This window comes from Bombus pascuorum, chromosome 6 (genome assembly GCF_905332965.1).
Source record: "Bombus pascuorum chromosome 6, iyBomPasc1.1, whole genome shotgun sequence".
Lineage (NCBI taxonomy): Eukaryota > Metazoa > Arthropoda > Insecta > Hymenoptera > Apidae > Bombus > Bombus pascuorum.
Window position 1 is genome coordinate 15,267,988 of NC_083493.1, and position 17,262 is coordinate 15,285,249.

General features: G+C 42.4%; 1 protein-coding gene and 1 long non-coding RNA gene across 9 annotated transcripts in view; one reads left to right on the forward strand and one right to left on the reverse strand.

Annotated features, from left to right (window-relative positions):
* LOC132908064 (uncharacterized) overlaps positions 1-17,262 on the reverse strand; it is a 92,658-nt gene that overhangs the window by 47,614 nt on the left and 27,782 nt on the right. For 2 of the 8 annotated variants that reach the window (XM_060961666.1, XM_060961668.1), the window contains exon 1: positions 37-1,284. In XM_060961666.1, coding sequence (XP_060817649.1) covers positions 37-364 — 328 coding nt within the window. In that variant the 5' untranslated portion in view covers positions 365-1,284. Of the gene's footprint in view, positions 1-36; positions 1,287-5,971; positions 6,026-17,262 lie in introns of those variants that run through there. The other 6 variants (XM_060961667.1, XM_060961664.1, XM_060961663.1 and 3 more) reach the window with 6 other exon arrangements.
* On the forward strand, positions 5,890-12,466 carry LOC132908105 (uncharacterized). Its single transcript, XR_009658309.1, has 3 exons — positions 5,890-6,083; positions 6,412-6,592; positions 8,738-12,466. It is a non-coding gene; the product is annotated as an uncharacterized LOC132908105 (long non-coding RNA).

Genomic DNA, 17,262 nt, shown 5'->3' on the forward strand with positions numbered 1-17,262 from the left:
GTTACTAAATAAATAGAATTAGTAATGTAAACGAACCTTTTGGTAGCGGATCGACGCTGTTCTGTGCCGAGTACTCGCCGAGGCCGTGCGTTCGATGATGTTGATTTTGATGATTCTGCGGCGGGGGCGACGCTTCCCTGACGCAGCCCATCAATGTCAGGGCACCTCCGACCCCTCCCCCGCCGCTACCACTACTTCCTCCTCCCCCGCCGCCGCCTCCACCTCCGGTGGCGGTGCTCGTCGACATCCTGCTGGTCTGAAACACCCCGAAGAACCATGTCGCCACGTAAGACTCTGTGACACGCTGATACCATGCTGTGAGAAACGAATTCTCCGCCCTTTTCCAGCTCTTCCAGCCATCCATCCTCCCGTCTTTCGTTTTCTACGATCGGCCGAATTTTTTCACGCTCGAGCACGCTCCCGCACTATTATTCGCCGCCCCCCGAAACACCACTGATCTCACAAGCGGCGCGCGTACGAGGCAACTATGCCGAGACAATTTCGGGATATCGATCTGTACCAGCTGACCTTAGTCTCCGTTCATACCGACCTTGCACAATGCCTCGTTACCATATCCACGCGCTCTGCCCGGCGACCGGTTCCCCTGGGAACGTACAAGTCTCGAATTCGTTGCTCAACCACCGAGCACGCGTCTCTTCTCTTTTTCATTCGCGTAATATTATCCCGCTCTACCATAAGCGAAAACGAACCAACGTTAACCTAGCCCTAGCCGTGGAGAATTGAAAGAAACAGTTCGTGTGAACTCGGATACGTTCGTTCGGTCGTTTCGTAACTACCAACGTCGTTGCATCGTTTCGAACGTCGACCTAACGATCCGCCCTACGACACACCATTATGTCACTGCGTCCACTGCGTTTCACTTTCCTCTGTCACGGTTCGTCTTCGTGTTTCGCGATACAAGGTCACAGGTTGTGCCTTCCTCGAACTTGTCAAGACCAAAATTGCCAACGAGAGGCCGGTCGGACGCTTTGAAGAATCCGGACGAAGCTCATTGACGAACTTCGAGAACGGGGTACACAGCTTTCTGACCGATTTTCCGTTCACGGGTAAGAAAAGGCAGGTAAGAGAAGGGTAAGAAGCGGAGACGGGTCATGGAAGCGTCGCACGTTCGTCACTGTCACATCGTGGTGATCCCTCTTTCCTCTCCCTCGTGTTTCTTGGTGCGCGTCGATGTAGGCTTAGGTTCCTTGTCTGCGCGGTACACTCTGACGGAGAGACGAATAGCCGATGCAGCCTCTGCGTGTCGACAGAACGACACTCTTTCTCTCTCCCTCTCTCTCTCTTTCTGTAGCAATGGGTCAGGAGATGGTCTCCATGGTAACTGCAGCCAGCGAGGGGTGCAGGGGCGGCGGTATCGTGCATCGATTGCACCCTCGGCTGCCGGATGACCCTGACCTTCGCACAGCTGACGACCACGTCGGATCCGCGTGCAGCGCCGCGGGATGTGCAAGGTTGTCGGGCGAAATTATCGTTGCCGGTTCTCGTTAAGGTATCGTTACGGACTCGCGTTACACCTTTTACGGTGGGCCTTTTAAATCCCCCAACGCGGGACCGCTGCATCCGTGTTTCTCTTCTCTTCGCTTCGCTTCGCTTCTGGTATTCTTCTGCGCTTCGACCGTGGGTCGAGCCTGACCGCGAGGACAACGGTAGTGTCACGGTGACCCGGAAATAGGCGCGGCATTGATGACACGGTGGCGGTTTCCACGTGTTACCTTAAGGTCGTGTTGTTTCACGGAGACAGTAACTGATACGTTTCTGACAGTGACTTGATTATTCTAATTGTAGGAGTAGACGGTATACTAGTAGTATTCTGAGTAGAACCATGTCTTGGATATTTTATGCTTTCTATTGTTTATATCTCTTTTATAAACTACTAGCTAAAGATTTAGAATTCGAAACGACAGGACGTATTTTTCTCGTGTGATGTTCGCCTTCTTTAAAATTTTCGAAATATTCCTCGTAACGATGCAACATCGGAGATATTAAAATTTTGCTCGTCTCAATAGTTACATCTTTGGATTCCGTGAAACTTTGTCAATTTATTTATTTATGTTCAAAAAACTTCTGTGGAGCTGATAAACTGTTCTCATTTCCAATTACGTCATATTGAAATTCTCCTGTTTATTCAGAAAGCGATATTAGAATCTGAAAACCAACGAAAATTTTGTTCGTCGTATTTTCCTTCGGTGATCTTTGTTTCTTCACGCAGGACAAGAGAAACGTAAGCTTTAAGGGATTAAACCTTTACGCGGTATCTGATCTTCCTAAGGCAACGAAGGGTGGATATGTTTACCGAGCTTCCTTTGAGCTTTTGTAAATCGTCAGTTTTGCCTGCGGAATAGCGCACGTCCGTTGAAACATGATTTGTTTGCAGAGCAGCTGATAAAGGTTAAAGGCTAAGCGCTCTTTGTCGCCCAACCGTCGTTTCCCACAAAGGATGACGTTTAAAATTTTACTGGATCGATCTTGTATTTTTAACTTTTTTTCGCCTCCGAATTAGCTTCGATAAAGCATCCACATTGAAATTGATATTCAGATTGACTCGTTCACATTCTTACGAGTCTATGGATAGCTGATGAGGTGAAAGTGTCGACGCTTTTATGCAAGCGTTTTCAATGAAAGAACATCAAAGGCTTGCAAACGTTAATCGAGCTAGATTCGTTAGATAAAGTCGGGAGATTGCCACGACCTTGACATAGCTGCCATGAACTATGTCGCCGATGCAACGACTTTAACACTTGGTATTAGCGTCACCCGCTTTGATTAAAGCGCAACCCACACCAAGATTCGGGGCTGCCCGGCATTGTTCCGTTCTCTCTCTCTCTCTCTCTCTCTCTCTCTCTCTCTCTCTCTCTCTCTCTCTCTCTCTCTCTCATACTCATACTCTCTCAAATTCACTTATACGCTAGCCGTGAAGAGTCAACGATCTTCCTCTTCCTTAACCTGTTGACCGAGGAGGATGAATTAACTCGTTACTCTAATACTAATTTCTTGGAATTTGACGCATCGATGGACACCTTTGGGTATTTCACGAACACGATACTAACACTGTGATTCTATTATAGTGCTATTAGTATTACTTAATTCATTTTTGAAATGTATATCTGATACTCGTTGTCATCACATTAAAATACCGAAATGTTTAAGCAGTTTCGTTAATATAATATAACTAAATTTAATTTATTTGCTCTGGTTAATGGGATGGACCCTTTCATACAAATATTACGAGTGGCAGTCACGCAAGTGAAACAATATACGTAACGTGAGTAAAATTAAACGAGGAGCAGGATAATTACGTGGAGTAACGCGATGATACAAACAACGAACGAAATCAGAATAATAGTAATAATTTTAATAATAATAAAAGTAAAAAATGATAATACGCACTAGTGGCAACAAAAATTGATAATTATAGTAAAATAATAACAAAAGTAACAGTGGTACGTATTATAATAATAGCACAATTTATAGAAGAGTGTGAGGTAACGTGGAATAGAGTAAAAGAAAAGAAAAGAAGAATATTTGTAATTCGTAATAAAATATTTTATATATATATTCCAAACCAATCTCTTGAAACCTGTTCCGCGCGAAGAGGAATAGAAATTAAAATTCTCCTATTGCACCATGATCTAAGCTATAGGAGTTCAGAAGGTTAATACACTCGCGTTTGTTCCTATCTTCTATGGTATAAGTTTAGCACGCATTGGATATTTTTAACCGATTTAACTAGTTTGACAAGCCGTTAACTTTCTTATTTAAAAAGAACGAGAACCACAGTTTCCTCCGATAAAACGATACTTTCGTTCCTGTCTGATTCGATCAACCATTTACACGCCTTAACGACGATACATTTTTTCCAAATACGAGCCACGAAAGTTTTCGAGCGATCGCAGAAACAAAAGTTTCTCGAGGTTGGCACGGCGATCGCCGTCAAGGAATTTTTCGTTATTAATTCTTTATTAATTAACCTTGACACAGACTTTCGATTCGCCTCCAACGTCTCGCCGAGTAACTCGCGTCGAACCGTTCGTTACAACGTCGCTCGTAATTACAGTTTTCGGGGACATTCGGAGACTGTAGAAGCTGATGGTAATTAACCATGCGCCGTGGAAGAAGTCCTTCGTATTCGAAGAGAAAGCAGGAAATCCGACTTACAATTCGCCAAGATTTAATTGCGTTGTCAAACGCCAAAAAGTGAAATCTTCAAATTTACTCTTACCTTTATAACTTTCTCTTACCTATTTCCTTTCTTTTTTCTACTTTGGAAAAAACTCTTACCTCTAACAGGCATCTTTGATTATGAAATATAAGATATTAGCTTGCTGTACATAATCCTCCTAGAATACATCTTTTTCTTCAAATCTGATTCACAGCATTCATCCACGAACATATTGCCTCAGACTCATTAGGAACAAGTACTCGTTGCATTCTTGCCGATCTCGATAACGAAATACGATCATTTATATCTTGATACAAGCCGACCTTAATATCTTCGAAAGATACCGTATGTTTTTAATAACGAAAAGAAAAAAGGACATCTGAAACCCGTCATTTCCACTGAATCCATTCTTTGGAGCAATCGAAATGATTGCGATTACGTGCCCGTCCCTGCAAGTATATCGTGCATCAACGACGATGGAATTACGCAAGATTTGCGCATCCATTTCAGGAAGGCCGGTGGTATTCGTTCGAGTCAGTTTTACGCCGAACGTTCGTGTAATTGCACTCTTCCGGTTCTGTCGAACAATCACAGACTCACAACCATATATAACGAGCATCGATTCTCTCATCGCTCAAGTATCCAGGCACGATGAGCCGATGCGAAGCGCCATCCTCCTCGGATGCCTTTTACGGTCGTCGAGAACAATATACCCATCGTAGCGCGTTTTCTCCTTTCCGCCATTTCACGTTTCGTCCTTTTGTTTCTTCATTCTCGACGAGAAATTACGTCGAGCGTTGTCACGACACGGTATACTACGCTAAACACGGAACCGATATTCGATGGATTCTGCGTTCAACGCAAACCAATTTGTCCGCTGACGTAATCCGTAATTAAGATCAGGACGACGATAAGCGTTATCGCCTGTAGCCAGATTACGTTGTATAAATTTTATGGCGAACGAGACAGCGCGCGTGGTTACTCGCGACGACTTCCTACGATCGTGGCTGGAAGCTTGGAAAATTCGAGCGATATCGCTTGGCAAATATACGTACATTCCCGGAGTGATTTGAATAGAGTCCAAGGTTTTCGGAATTTTTCAAACGGTTTTCGGATTTCACCTTTATCCGATTACTGCTTTTATTCGCCGTGATGCAGCGATCTTATCGTTCGTTCGATTCAAACATCCAGAGATAGGTAGCATTAAACGTTAGTGGATTTTCGGAGACTAGGAATAAAATTTAAATAATGCATCGCGCAGGGCAACCAGGGGATCGATTCTCGTTTCGTCGCCTTCGTTCTTACAGCTATCGTAGATCGTGGACATTTATATTTTTATGAGAAATACGAAAAACGAGAGAACGTAGGGAATATTCGTAGCACAGAAATGCAGATAAAACAAAATATCCAAAGTAAATTACTGGTTATAATGGTTGATAAATGTGAAAGAACCACTTGAGTTCTATCTCTTTGATCGTGCCCATAAAAATACAAATTTCCATAAATATCCACAACGGACTCGTTATTCGTAACTGTACGTTTCTTTTAACGGTTGCCTTAAAGTCAATTTTTATTATAACAGACACATGATAGGTGTTTGTTGTATACACGAATAACACGTCAACCTATCAAGACCACGAGACTCTTTTACTTCTGTTCGTTTAATCGATACGATAGAACCAGTCGTAATAACGATTCTAACGAGTCTATCAGCCCAGAGTGGTCGGAAATGTCTAACGCGTGGTTAAAGCTCCGCTTTAAAACCTACGAAAAATAATGATCGGTGCTTACCTTAAATAGGAACCGACATGGCAGGTACGGTTCGTGTTGCCGTGCCCCGAATATCTGCAAACAGAACGCAAAAGATCAACATCGCGAATAAATAGAGAAGTACACAGACTACGTATGTATATAAGTAGTTTTAATTCTAAGTAATCCTAGAAAATTAAAGTACCCTGAATCTTGTTTGCCTGAAAACCGACACGAATTCCACGACGATAAAATACGTCGGATCTAGAAACGGTGCTGCACCGGTGCGCGGCTTCATGTAAATTGCACAGTGTAGTCGCGCCGAGAATCCCGTCTGATTTACGTAACATCGCGATAGGGCAGGAAGTCTCCGCGACAATTCACGCCTAGTTTCATTGAAAATTTCAAACGGCTGCGAAAACTCGACTGGTCTAGGCGCGACTACGTTTTTAAATAAACGGTCTAATTATTCTCGATTTCAGGAGAATCTGGAAAATGTCAAGCGAGGTAGCAAATTGACTTTCGCGAAGCTGAAATTGCTACGAAACCAGGTCGTTTCAGCGCCTAGTTCCTTTAAAATTTCCAAGCTACGAAAACTGTCCGAGTATAACGATACTTTTACATGAAAACGAATCTAAACGAATACAAACGTAATTAAAAAAAGTAACTCACGGCGCGTTAAATGCAAATATTACAAATCATACAACGATTTTAATCGTAAAAGTAAAAATAATATGTGGGTAAATAACACGTTAAACTAGAAAATTTGACGAAACTTCTAAAAATTAAAAAAAATTAAAATATTAAAATACAAAAAATGAGCGTTTTACGAAGCAGAAACTGGTGCGAAAGTGAATCGTTTTCAACGTAGAATCGTAATTCGGTAAAATGCTTGGAAAACGAAGTAGATGGTGAGTGTTGGAGAAAGAAAAACAGCGGAGAACAGGCTGTTAGCGTCTAATGAATGGATCGCGACGAGTGATCTATTCCGCGTCTAGGATCCTCGTAGATCTCGGGCTGCCACGCCCGGACGCGACAGAATTTAAAGCGTCTATTTATAAAGAGCGAACGAACGGCGTGGTAGCGGGCAACGTTAAAACACATCGGGTCAGAACGCGAGCGTAAACGTGCGATATGCGTGCACATTGTGCTGATCCGGTTAATTCTGGGATGGAGCAAAGAGGAGCAAAAAAGGTAGGGAAAAAATGAAAAAAGGAGAAAAGAGAGGAAAAAAGGGATCACCGACATAATTCGTGTTCCGTGCCTCTCATATTTGTGGCTGGCTATAAATATCCACGGCGTGCATCGCTCTTCTGCAAACAGAGCAAAAAATAAAACAAGTCGACGTTGGGAGGAACTGTTAGCGGCGAAATGCAATTTTTTAACGTCCCGTAGTTTTTACGCTCGTAAACAGCTTTGTTCTTCGTCGACGAAACTCCGACAAACGAGGAAACCGCGCGCTGGGACACGTTGGCAAAAAGCTGTGCACGTTAATTCGCGTTCGAACGATTGAACGCTATTTCATTCTTCCGTAAGGGGTATCTCTATGATGTGTGTTTGATCAACGGTCATTAAACAACATTAAAGTATTCAATAAATCCCTTTCCTCTTATTTGCAAGCTTCCACCGATTTCAGTAGCATTCTCGTTTACTTGTTTCCGATGAATATTTCGCAATTCCTATATACATTTTCAGATTGGCTTCAAATTTCACCAATACGATCGTGATTTCCGTGTCTCGGTACAGCGACAATGAAATTTTAAAATATCGTAGACAACACGCACGATATATACGGTAAAAGTTTCCTATGGTAAGCGTTCGAAATGCTTTCGTCAGCGGTTCTAAATTCGTGCGAGGGACGATTGTTCCAAAACGAAGTCGTTTCGCCCGGAAGTGGAGAGAAGGAGCGTGCATTTCTTCCTTTCGAAGGGACTTTCCCGTGCAGTTGCTTATTTAAGAAACGTCTGCTCTGAAACGAGTACCATCGGGTGTATTTTCGTCCCTCGGTATGAAAGCCTGGTAGAAAATAGTTGTGGTCGTGGTTCTTCTACGCTTAAAGAACCTCTCGATCGGAGATACCGTCCGATGCGACTCCTCTATTTTTTCTTTTCCTTTTTTTCCTACCTATCGACTCGTTCCCTGCCTTCGTTTCATAATTCAAACCAAAGGATCTATCTTTCTTTCGTGCAACCGACATTTCCTGCCGCGTCTTCCAAGGAGACGATTCTACTGGAAATAAAGCAAAATCCCTTTCACGAGTTATCGAATTTGTTATATGCCGCTGTATACCACCCACGCGTAATTCCATATTGCAAGAAATACGATAACATGCAGCATGAAACTGGGAGGAGCACACGATCCAGTTGCCTTCGATAAAATCATCTTTCGTCGTCTTAGGTCGGATAACGTTAGCAGGTAATTAGATTTTTATACAGATTTATATTTTTACCAACATAATTGAAGTATAACCTAAGTAGAAATTCGTTTTACTTATTAAATATTATAACAGATATCGATCTTCTTTCATAGGATTCGTGCATACCTCTGCAACCAACTATTAGGTCGTCCGAAAAGTTTCTTTCGTTTTATAAGGAAATGATGGATGCACAACATTTTCCGTTTTATATTATTTTATCGAATTACGTATGATCCATTTTGTTCCATCAACATAAAGATCACAACGTTCGACAGATTAGGTGTCACGTTTGCATAAAGATGCGTCGTTGCAAAGGACGTGTCTGTAAAAGAAAGACACTTCCCGGACAACCTAATAGTTACGATTTATAGCGATCTTTCTGTTTCTTTCAGCCAGGAGCGAGTGAATATTACCATCAGGCACCCAAAAGATTCTATCCGCTGCTGGTTACAGTATGGATTCCCAGATCCTCAATAAGAAGCGAGTTACACAGCGAACAAGAATCTTCTTCAACGTGATATTTCACCGTGCCTCTACGTAACAACGTCTTCGAGTAGCGACCACTTTCAAACGGACAGAATTAACGCATCCAGTTGACAACAACGTCAAGAGGGAACAACATGGCAGCAAGTAATAATAATTGGCGGAAGCGAAGAGACAGAGAGGAGAATTTGAAAGCCGACGCCCAACGTTAATCCCGTTTCAGTGGAAAGAAAGGCGCATCGGGAAATGAGAAAAGTCGGGAGAGGAAGCAATTGCGACTGGTTTTTCGCGGTATTCGTGATTATTCGGTGGAAAGGAACAAAAGAAGAGGCAATACCGGCGGATGATGCGCCATGGCACAAGGCCCGTGTGCCATTCGTTTCTCCGTGCCTGTGCATCGTTCCTCTTGTTGCGCTAGAACGGTTGACATATTTCTTTTAGCGGTACAGAGAGACGAGAAGAGAAGCCTAGCAGACGTTTCTCCTCCATTCTTCTTCTATTCCTTTGGCCTAGCAACGCCAGTCATTACCAACGCCGCCATCAACCACACGCTGTCATTGTCTGGACGCACTTTGTCGATGCACGCGACAACGCTCGTTTGAAACGCGACTTTAATTGCGTAACACCCGGCCGTCTGTCCGTTTTCACAGCGAAACGAATTAAGACAACGATCACGTGTACCCCATCGTTCACCGAGAACAGTTTTCATGCCATTCGTGACGCTCTGAAATAGTTCATCTCTGTCCGAGGCAAATTGGAAAGCAAAGGAACGAACTTGTTGCGCTTTGTTTCATTTTACAGTGGATTTGTCGAGACTGCTTTATAGAAAACGATAAAAGATAATGCGATGCATCGATCGCTTGCAATAAAAAAGACATCGCGTAATATATGTACTTGGCAATACTCGTGCGCGTATTTATAATTCAACTTCTGATATTCTCGGGTATTTATTTTATATGTGTATATATGTGTGTATGAAAATATAGTAATATAGGTATAATCGCACTGTAGCACGTTCATTATTTTATAAAACGTTCGTTCTTTTAGGGAAACCGATGCAGAACGAAAAACAGAAAGTAATTATTATACGAATGTGCATTGAGAGCCGTGTGACCCAGAAATACAAATATTAAATCAAAGTTGAAAAACCACTTACTAATTGACGACTAAAGTGTAAAACACGTGCCGGAGAGATTAAAGCGAACAATATGCTAAAAAGAATATGTATGGTATAAAGAAAATGAAAACCAGTTTTTGTTCATATACCTCGTAAAAGACCATTTTAAAAAATTCTTAAAAATACATCGTGGCGAATGTAGGAAATTTCCAAGAAGAATTATAAATCGGTCACTTTGACTACTCTGTTAGTTCTAACAATATCAGGTTCATTTACCGCGAAACCCTAACTGCTCGTTCGCGTTCAACGATATTTCACGAGGGCGCTCACGCCCCTTCTTCCACTTCAGCTTGCTTGGACGTTTTCAGAGATTTACAGAAACGCATGGCGTCGATTCGGACGAACGTGAGTCACCGCCTCGATGCAGCGTGCATACGCATCTTGGAAAGAAAGAGTCATTTAGGAAATTGACCGACAGATCGATAAGTAAGACGATCTCTAGGGAGCAACGAGGAAGGGCGTACTCGTGATAACAGCAAATTAAATTAAAGACCGGTCTATCGCAGTGTTGCGATACCAGCATCGAACCAGCTTACGAATTTCCAGTCCATATTGGCTAAGATTAAATTTCTTTGTAAAATACTGTGTGAAATACTGCCAAAACTCTTCTTCTCTTCGCTCCACTATCAGAATCTGTATACGTCGAGATACAAACTTGGCTCAAATTATTTTATCCTTGTACAAAGAAGCTAAATTATTAGCTACAACGTTTTTCCTAATAATCCATTGGCAATATTTTTTAACGATTTAGACGAAGATTGAAATTATTTTGTTAAATTACGTATCTTATCTCGACAATTAGTTGCTACGGATTTTGTGCTCGAATTTAAAGAAGGCCAAGCTGCGTGATCGAAATTCACGTCTGTAGATCAAATCTGACCACCTGCCTCTAAAACTCGACATAACATGTACGTGCATATTTACACCTTGCAACGAAGAATCGTATTTCAACCTGCATCCAGCATACTCCTCGCTCTTATTTATTTTTACAAGCTTCGTTTATTTTTACGAATAAACAGCTGATCTGTAAAAATTGTATTTGTCTTCCTTCGGCTCGTTACAATACGAAAAATACCAATCCTTGAACAAAGCATCCATTTATCTTTCGATCTGACAATTCAAATATCTTAGATCTTCCCTTGAGATTCGAGGTTCGACCGTGCTTACAAGTAGATGTCGAATTGTTTGAGTATCGTTAATACCTCTTGACACGAGGTACGTTGACCTCCGATCGAATAACACGCGGCCAAGAATTATCTTCGGATTATTCCCGGCAAACGAAACGAGTAACGCAGCGTAGCCCGCTGCGAAGTCGAAATAAATTTGACCTGTCAGAAATTCGAAGAACGTTCCATCGACGAACGGTTAGATAATAGAGGGAGACACCGAATCGGATAATCGAAATTTATCGTTGGAGTGTAGGTACCGGAAACGCTAGTATCCGAATGATCGCGTCTTTAGCGATGCTAGACACGGCTCAAAAGTCTCAGGCGATGGTCTCTTTTCAAATCGAATTCAAGCATTCGATGGACCGCCCACGTACCAGTCTCGAGGACCACGATTTTATGTAAATCGCTGTGCCACCCACGATCCAACGAATCCCGACAGATTCAACGAGAGCTCGAGGCACCGTCTTTTGAAATCTAAACGAATAAAGACTACAGAAGAAGAATATGTACGTGATAAATCACATTTTCTACATCTTAGGAAAAAAGCAATTTTAAAGCTCGGTAGTACGTTGGGTATCGATCAACGTCATCGTTATTAAAATTATCTTTTCACGCTTTACATCGTCGAGTTCATCTAAATTTCATTTATCAGTACATAGAGATTATTTTATACCGCGTTCGAAGAATCTTCCGATTTCGAAATTGATAAGTTTTGTCTAAATCGTCGTGCGATGTTCGAATCGAATCGATAAGATCGTTGGAACTTTCTTACAAATTGAGCGTCTTCTTAAAGATGCCGTATCGACCGTATCAGAGGTCAAACTAATTAAAAGTTGCAGGCCGAGTCGAGGGAGAGAGTTCGCTTCTGGAACGGTTCACTCGCGAATAAAGGAAACGGCCAGTCGGCCCGTGAGTCACGTTTATTGTTCATCGTTTAGCAACCCACGACGCCTTTCTCCGTTTGAATTAACGGCTCCCCGGCTTTTCGTTGTCCGTAAAGGAAATGAACAGCCACTTGTGCAAACGTTACACACGTTCTGCAAACGTGCTGCTTGCATTAATATTTGGAGAGGAAACGTTCCAATCTTCTTCTCATAGAAACTAAACAATTTCTGGTGGGTTTAACGCGGAGAGAAAGACCCTGCTTTGCACGTTTTTTGCATTTACAGCTTCTTATAAGTTATCATAACGCAGATTCCAAAATCACGATAGATATGATAATTCAGTGCGATCAATTTTGGAATGTTAGCTTATTTCCTGGCTACCGAAACCCTGTAACATACCTTCGAAAACTAACGCTACAGACGACTGATAGTATTTTGTATTTCATCGTTATCTTCTCAATAATTTTTATTGAACGAAACTTGAAATATTTATAAATTAATAGTACGTATATATAATACTATAGATGTATTTCATAAAACAACAAATATGACTATTACGCTGCTTGTTTCTCTTCGCAATCGATCAAGACAAGCGCTATCGCGCTGTTCGGGATTTTTCCATCCTGTTTCTTCAAAGACTCCTGGGACTCAAGACTCAAGGACTTAATAATTCGTCATAGTGAATATATATATACTTTTTGGGACAAATTTCTATCGACAAACGCCTTAATACGGTAAAAAATAATTACCAAATAGTCGCTTCTTTTGTGTTAGTTGCTCGGATCACCCTGGCATCCGGTTTTATACAAGTTTGTCTAGATAAAATATTCGAAAACATGCTTTCTTAATGACTAATTCGTGCTCCGAAAATAATCTGATTCGACGAGCGGCGTCACCATGGTCGTTAAGCTAGTGGAAGGTAGTGGAAGCCTCGCTCTCGAGAAAGATCAGCCAGTGCGTACGGAATTTTCGTTGACTCGACACACTGGATGACTCACCGACACCGTGTCACTGATGTCACTTTGCGCGCGTAACCCGGTCGTCTATCGGGACCGCCTCGAGTTATCGCGGCTGGGTACCGTCCTTTGTATCAATCAACGAAAATTAGATTCTCCTTCCCGCCTCGGCGTCACCGATATATAAAAGAGGCGCAGCCTTTCTCGACTTAATGACAAAATGGTGGCGGAAATTGGATCGTCGTGGACGAGAGTAGGATGACGCGAAATTGTTTCCTCGTAGATGGCTCGTCGGGCAATGAATTCACGGTGACCCACGTCGTGTAACCAAGAGGACGACGGAGATTTGCTCGCGGAAACGCACCCTCGTCAAACGTTTCTTTTGTTTTATCCTTCGCCTTTCGAAACGACTCAATTACGACAACCACAACGACCACGACGTACGATGGAACGTTTATTTCCAGCAGAGTCGAATTGCCATCTTTGTTCGCGGCATTTTGTGTCCAAGCAGATTTTACACGTACATTTGTATTTCCACGTTTTTGTAATATCGTCGATATACAGGGTGATACAGAAAATAGCTTTAGAATTTTAGAAATACCGGATTCTATTGAGAGGATCAATTATGATTACTAATTTCAATATTCAGCGAATTACAAGATCATCGTCTCCTTAGTTTCGTATCATATTTTATTAGGTTGTTCTAAAAGTTTCTTTCGTTTTATGAGGAAATAATAAACGTTTTTCGTTGTATATTATTTTGTCGAATTACGTACGATCCATTTTGTTCCGTCGAGATAAACACCGCGACATTTCACAGGCTTGGTTTCACGTTTGTACTGTGCACTGTTGTAAACAACAAAAACTATTTGTTTGCAAAAGAAAGACACTTTTCGGACAACCTAATACATTGTACTTTGAAGCAATTTATCGTCTAACGCTCTTCTCCAACTTGCTTTCCCGTTGTGATTACTGGAAACACGAACAACGTCGCAAAACTGTCCGGCATTATACTCCTATCGTCCCGTTACAATAGCGAAGAAGTTTCAAAACGTTTTGCATATAAAAAAGACATACTTACGAAAGACCTCTATAATGAACGTCCAACTACTTTCGCCAGTCGCTATATAATACATAGCGTTCGTTTCCATATAATATTCGAACAGACGAAAAAGACGAACGAGGCAACTTTTCCCTCTCGATAAGATTAACAAATATGCTCTAGTGACACGAAAGAAAACGTTGATATGGAGCCCGTACGTCTGCCAAACGAGGGGACCGTTAAAAGGAAAGTCGCGTAGATTCTTTAACGAGCGCGCTAATTACCCGCTCCTTTTAGAAATCTATAATGGAGTGGAAATTTGTTCGTTTCCTTCGGGCTGAACACGCCATTGGCCTGCGCACGTTCCTCGTCTCCTTTCAATGCTCGTAGAACGCTTCTTTATAGGAGTCCATCCATACGATGAGACTGCGTTATAAAACGGAACGCGTGTCGACGTTGCGCGACGAATCGCGAGTCAGCGAGACAAACAGAAACTACATAAATGAAAATGGAAAACGAGGCTGTGCGAGATTGGTCGTTCTCGAGCGAGGAAAGTCTGCGCGATTTATCGTCGATCATGAACGACGCTCTCGTGCGGATACAAAAACGACGCGAGAGATGTTCCAGCGAAAGTGCCTCTAACGGTCGGACCAGACGAAGAAACGTATACGGCCTCCGGTATAACGGTATTTAAATGAACGGAATCGTTCGATCGACCGGACAAAGAAAGAGAAAAGGTGGAAGAGGTTCGCATTTCCTTAAAGCTGCGTCCTCGCTGTAGGAACAACGAGCGACTATTCGCTGTCTGTTGCCGTTCTACGTCTTAGTAACAGTTTCCCAACGGTAGTTCGAGGCACCTAAGCTTCAACGTGTTAAAATTCCATCTTAAATTTTGCACAGAATAATCGAGTTTGTTGCACGCGACGCTATTAATCTTTATTCCAATAACGGAAGAAAACATCGTCTATTTTAGATTGTCTCTTCACTGAAGAAACAACGACGAATTTTTAATATCAATACAGAGACATTTTCTGCGTTTTTGAAGTAACGTAGTCGGAGGAATATTTCCATATCCCTAATTTCCTTTCGATTTTAAAGCGACATTTGTCCCTGGCAATAAACTATACACCGAAGACATTCGTTCTTCTCGCTGCGTGTCTCTTATTTTTCTGTTGTAGCGGCACTCGACAACAAAACTTTCCAACGGTTTCGTCGGTACAATTATATCACCGAAGCGTAAGTGCCGATAGGCCTAACGAGCTATCCATATCCCTACGGTCCTTCCGCCGAATATTTGGAAAAAGACGTACGTGGCAACGGTCACGGACGCTTAACGAATGCGTGCGTAGTGGGGATATTAAGGAGCGACAAAAAGAAACGAATCGGGTCAAGAAAACAATTGAGTTGTAACCGAGAAGTGAGAATCGTCGGTTGGAATCGAGAATTGTACGTAAAGAGTCGAAAGCGAGAGTTGTTAATAAATATATTGTTAAACACCGCCGAGTATTTCTTTGCCACCCTACACGTTCTACACCAAATCACCTCACTGAGGACTTTGCTGCTCCGAACAACCACGAGCAACGAGCAGCAACTTTCGTTAGGGCAGAAACACGGAGAAACATTAAACAAGCAGTAAAGTTTTCAAGAAACGCGAGAAATCGACGTTCCGTCACAGCGTTCCTCCGTTGTTGCTTCGGTGAGGACGCAGCTTAAGGCGATATGGGTGACGAGTAAATGGACAAAGACACGTTGAACGACTAGAATCTATCACGAGTCGATAAGTGGCGCAACTGGGAAAATTGAACGCGGAAAAGCCGAGAGATCGGTGCGGTACGACTCGTGCAACGCGTTACGCTAAAACGCCGTCTCTCGTGTTTCCTGACCTTTCTACCGGGTCGATGACACTCGTTAAAGGGACACCGGGGACACGTTTTGCTCGCTCGTCGTTAGCACGCGCAAAATGAATATCTTCTGTAAGGAGACGCGTGAAAAATATTCATAAATGTCACTATCTCGTCTTAGGTGTTAGGCTACGGTCACGGTGAATGCGTATTTGCATCAACTGTCATTGTAACAAATACGTCAAAGCACTGAAATATGTACATGCATAACGTAATAGACTTCTGTCTCGACAGTTTTCCAATCTAGACTCTGTCGGAGGAGATAAAAATAAATTAGATAGCACACTCTATGAAGTCTGCTCGAAATCCGAAGATATTGTACATCGTCGAGTCATTCATAGCGTGCACGGAATCAAAGAAATATTGAGTTGGCAACTAAACGATTGCGGATTTTGTCAGTACCACTTAATGACAAAATCCGCAATCACTTAGTTGGCAATCCAATATAACGACGATATGAATATCGCGACTGATCGAAATGACGATCGAAAGACGAGACATACGCGATAGACAAGGAGAGAATTAATTTTGTTAAAAATTAACGAGATTGTTCTTATAATATCGAACATGATATGGGTCCTTTACGATCCAACGTTTCGAACGAAATAATAATTCTGAAAGGTCCTCGTAATTTCCTAATAACTTTTCGAGTTTCCTGAAATTTTCCTAAGTGGTCTAACACTTATGATCGGTGATAGTGATATTTCGCATAGATGTGTATACGGTACATAGATTCTTAGGAATAATAGGCATGCATATAAATCTTTAGATGTTTTATTCGTGGAAATGACAGATCAAGAGAACACGCATCCGCTATACACCGCAGCCATACTCGAGATTTTAACTCGGCTTCGCACCTCTGATGCATTCGACAAGTGCTCGCCCGTCTGAAAGTCACCGTCGATGTACTTTGACGTGGTTGCAGTAGTCTCGGTTGTGGAGTAGTTTGACGCGGTTCGAAAGCCGAGCGGAGAAGAATGTTTATCGACAGAAAGAAATGACTGTGAAAAGCGTTTTTACTGGGAGGAAGATCGATCGTGGGTACGGACCGGCTTTCGAAGACGTCGCTGGCCCACAAAGTACCGTTAAAATATTTTATTGCGAAGGATCTCGGCTGTCGGTGGATTTTTCTGTCTCTCTGGCTGCAGCTCGCCATCAAAGAGCATCGGAATGGATCGTCGGTGCAACCGGAGGCTTAGGCCTAGACAACGACTACTGAGAACTTTATATTCCCACGCGAGATGGAAACGACTGGTTCACCACTACGAACCTAACGGGTGACCTCGGTACATCAATCACTAATCA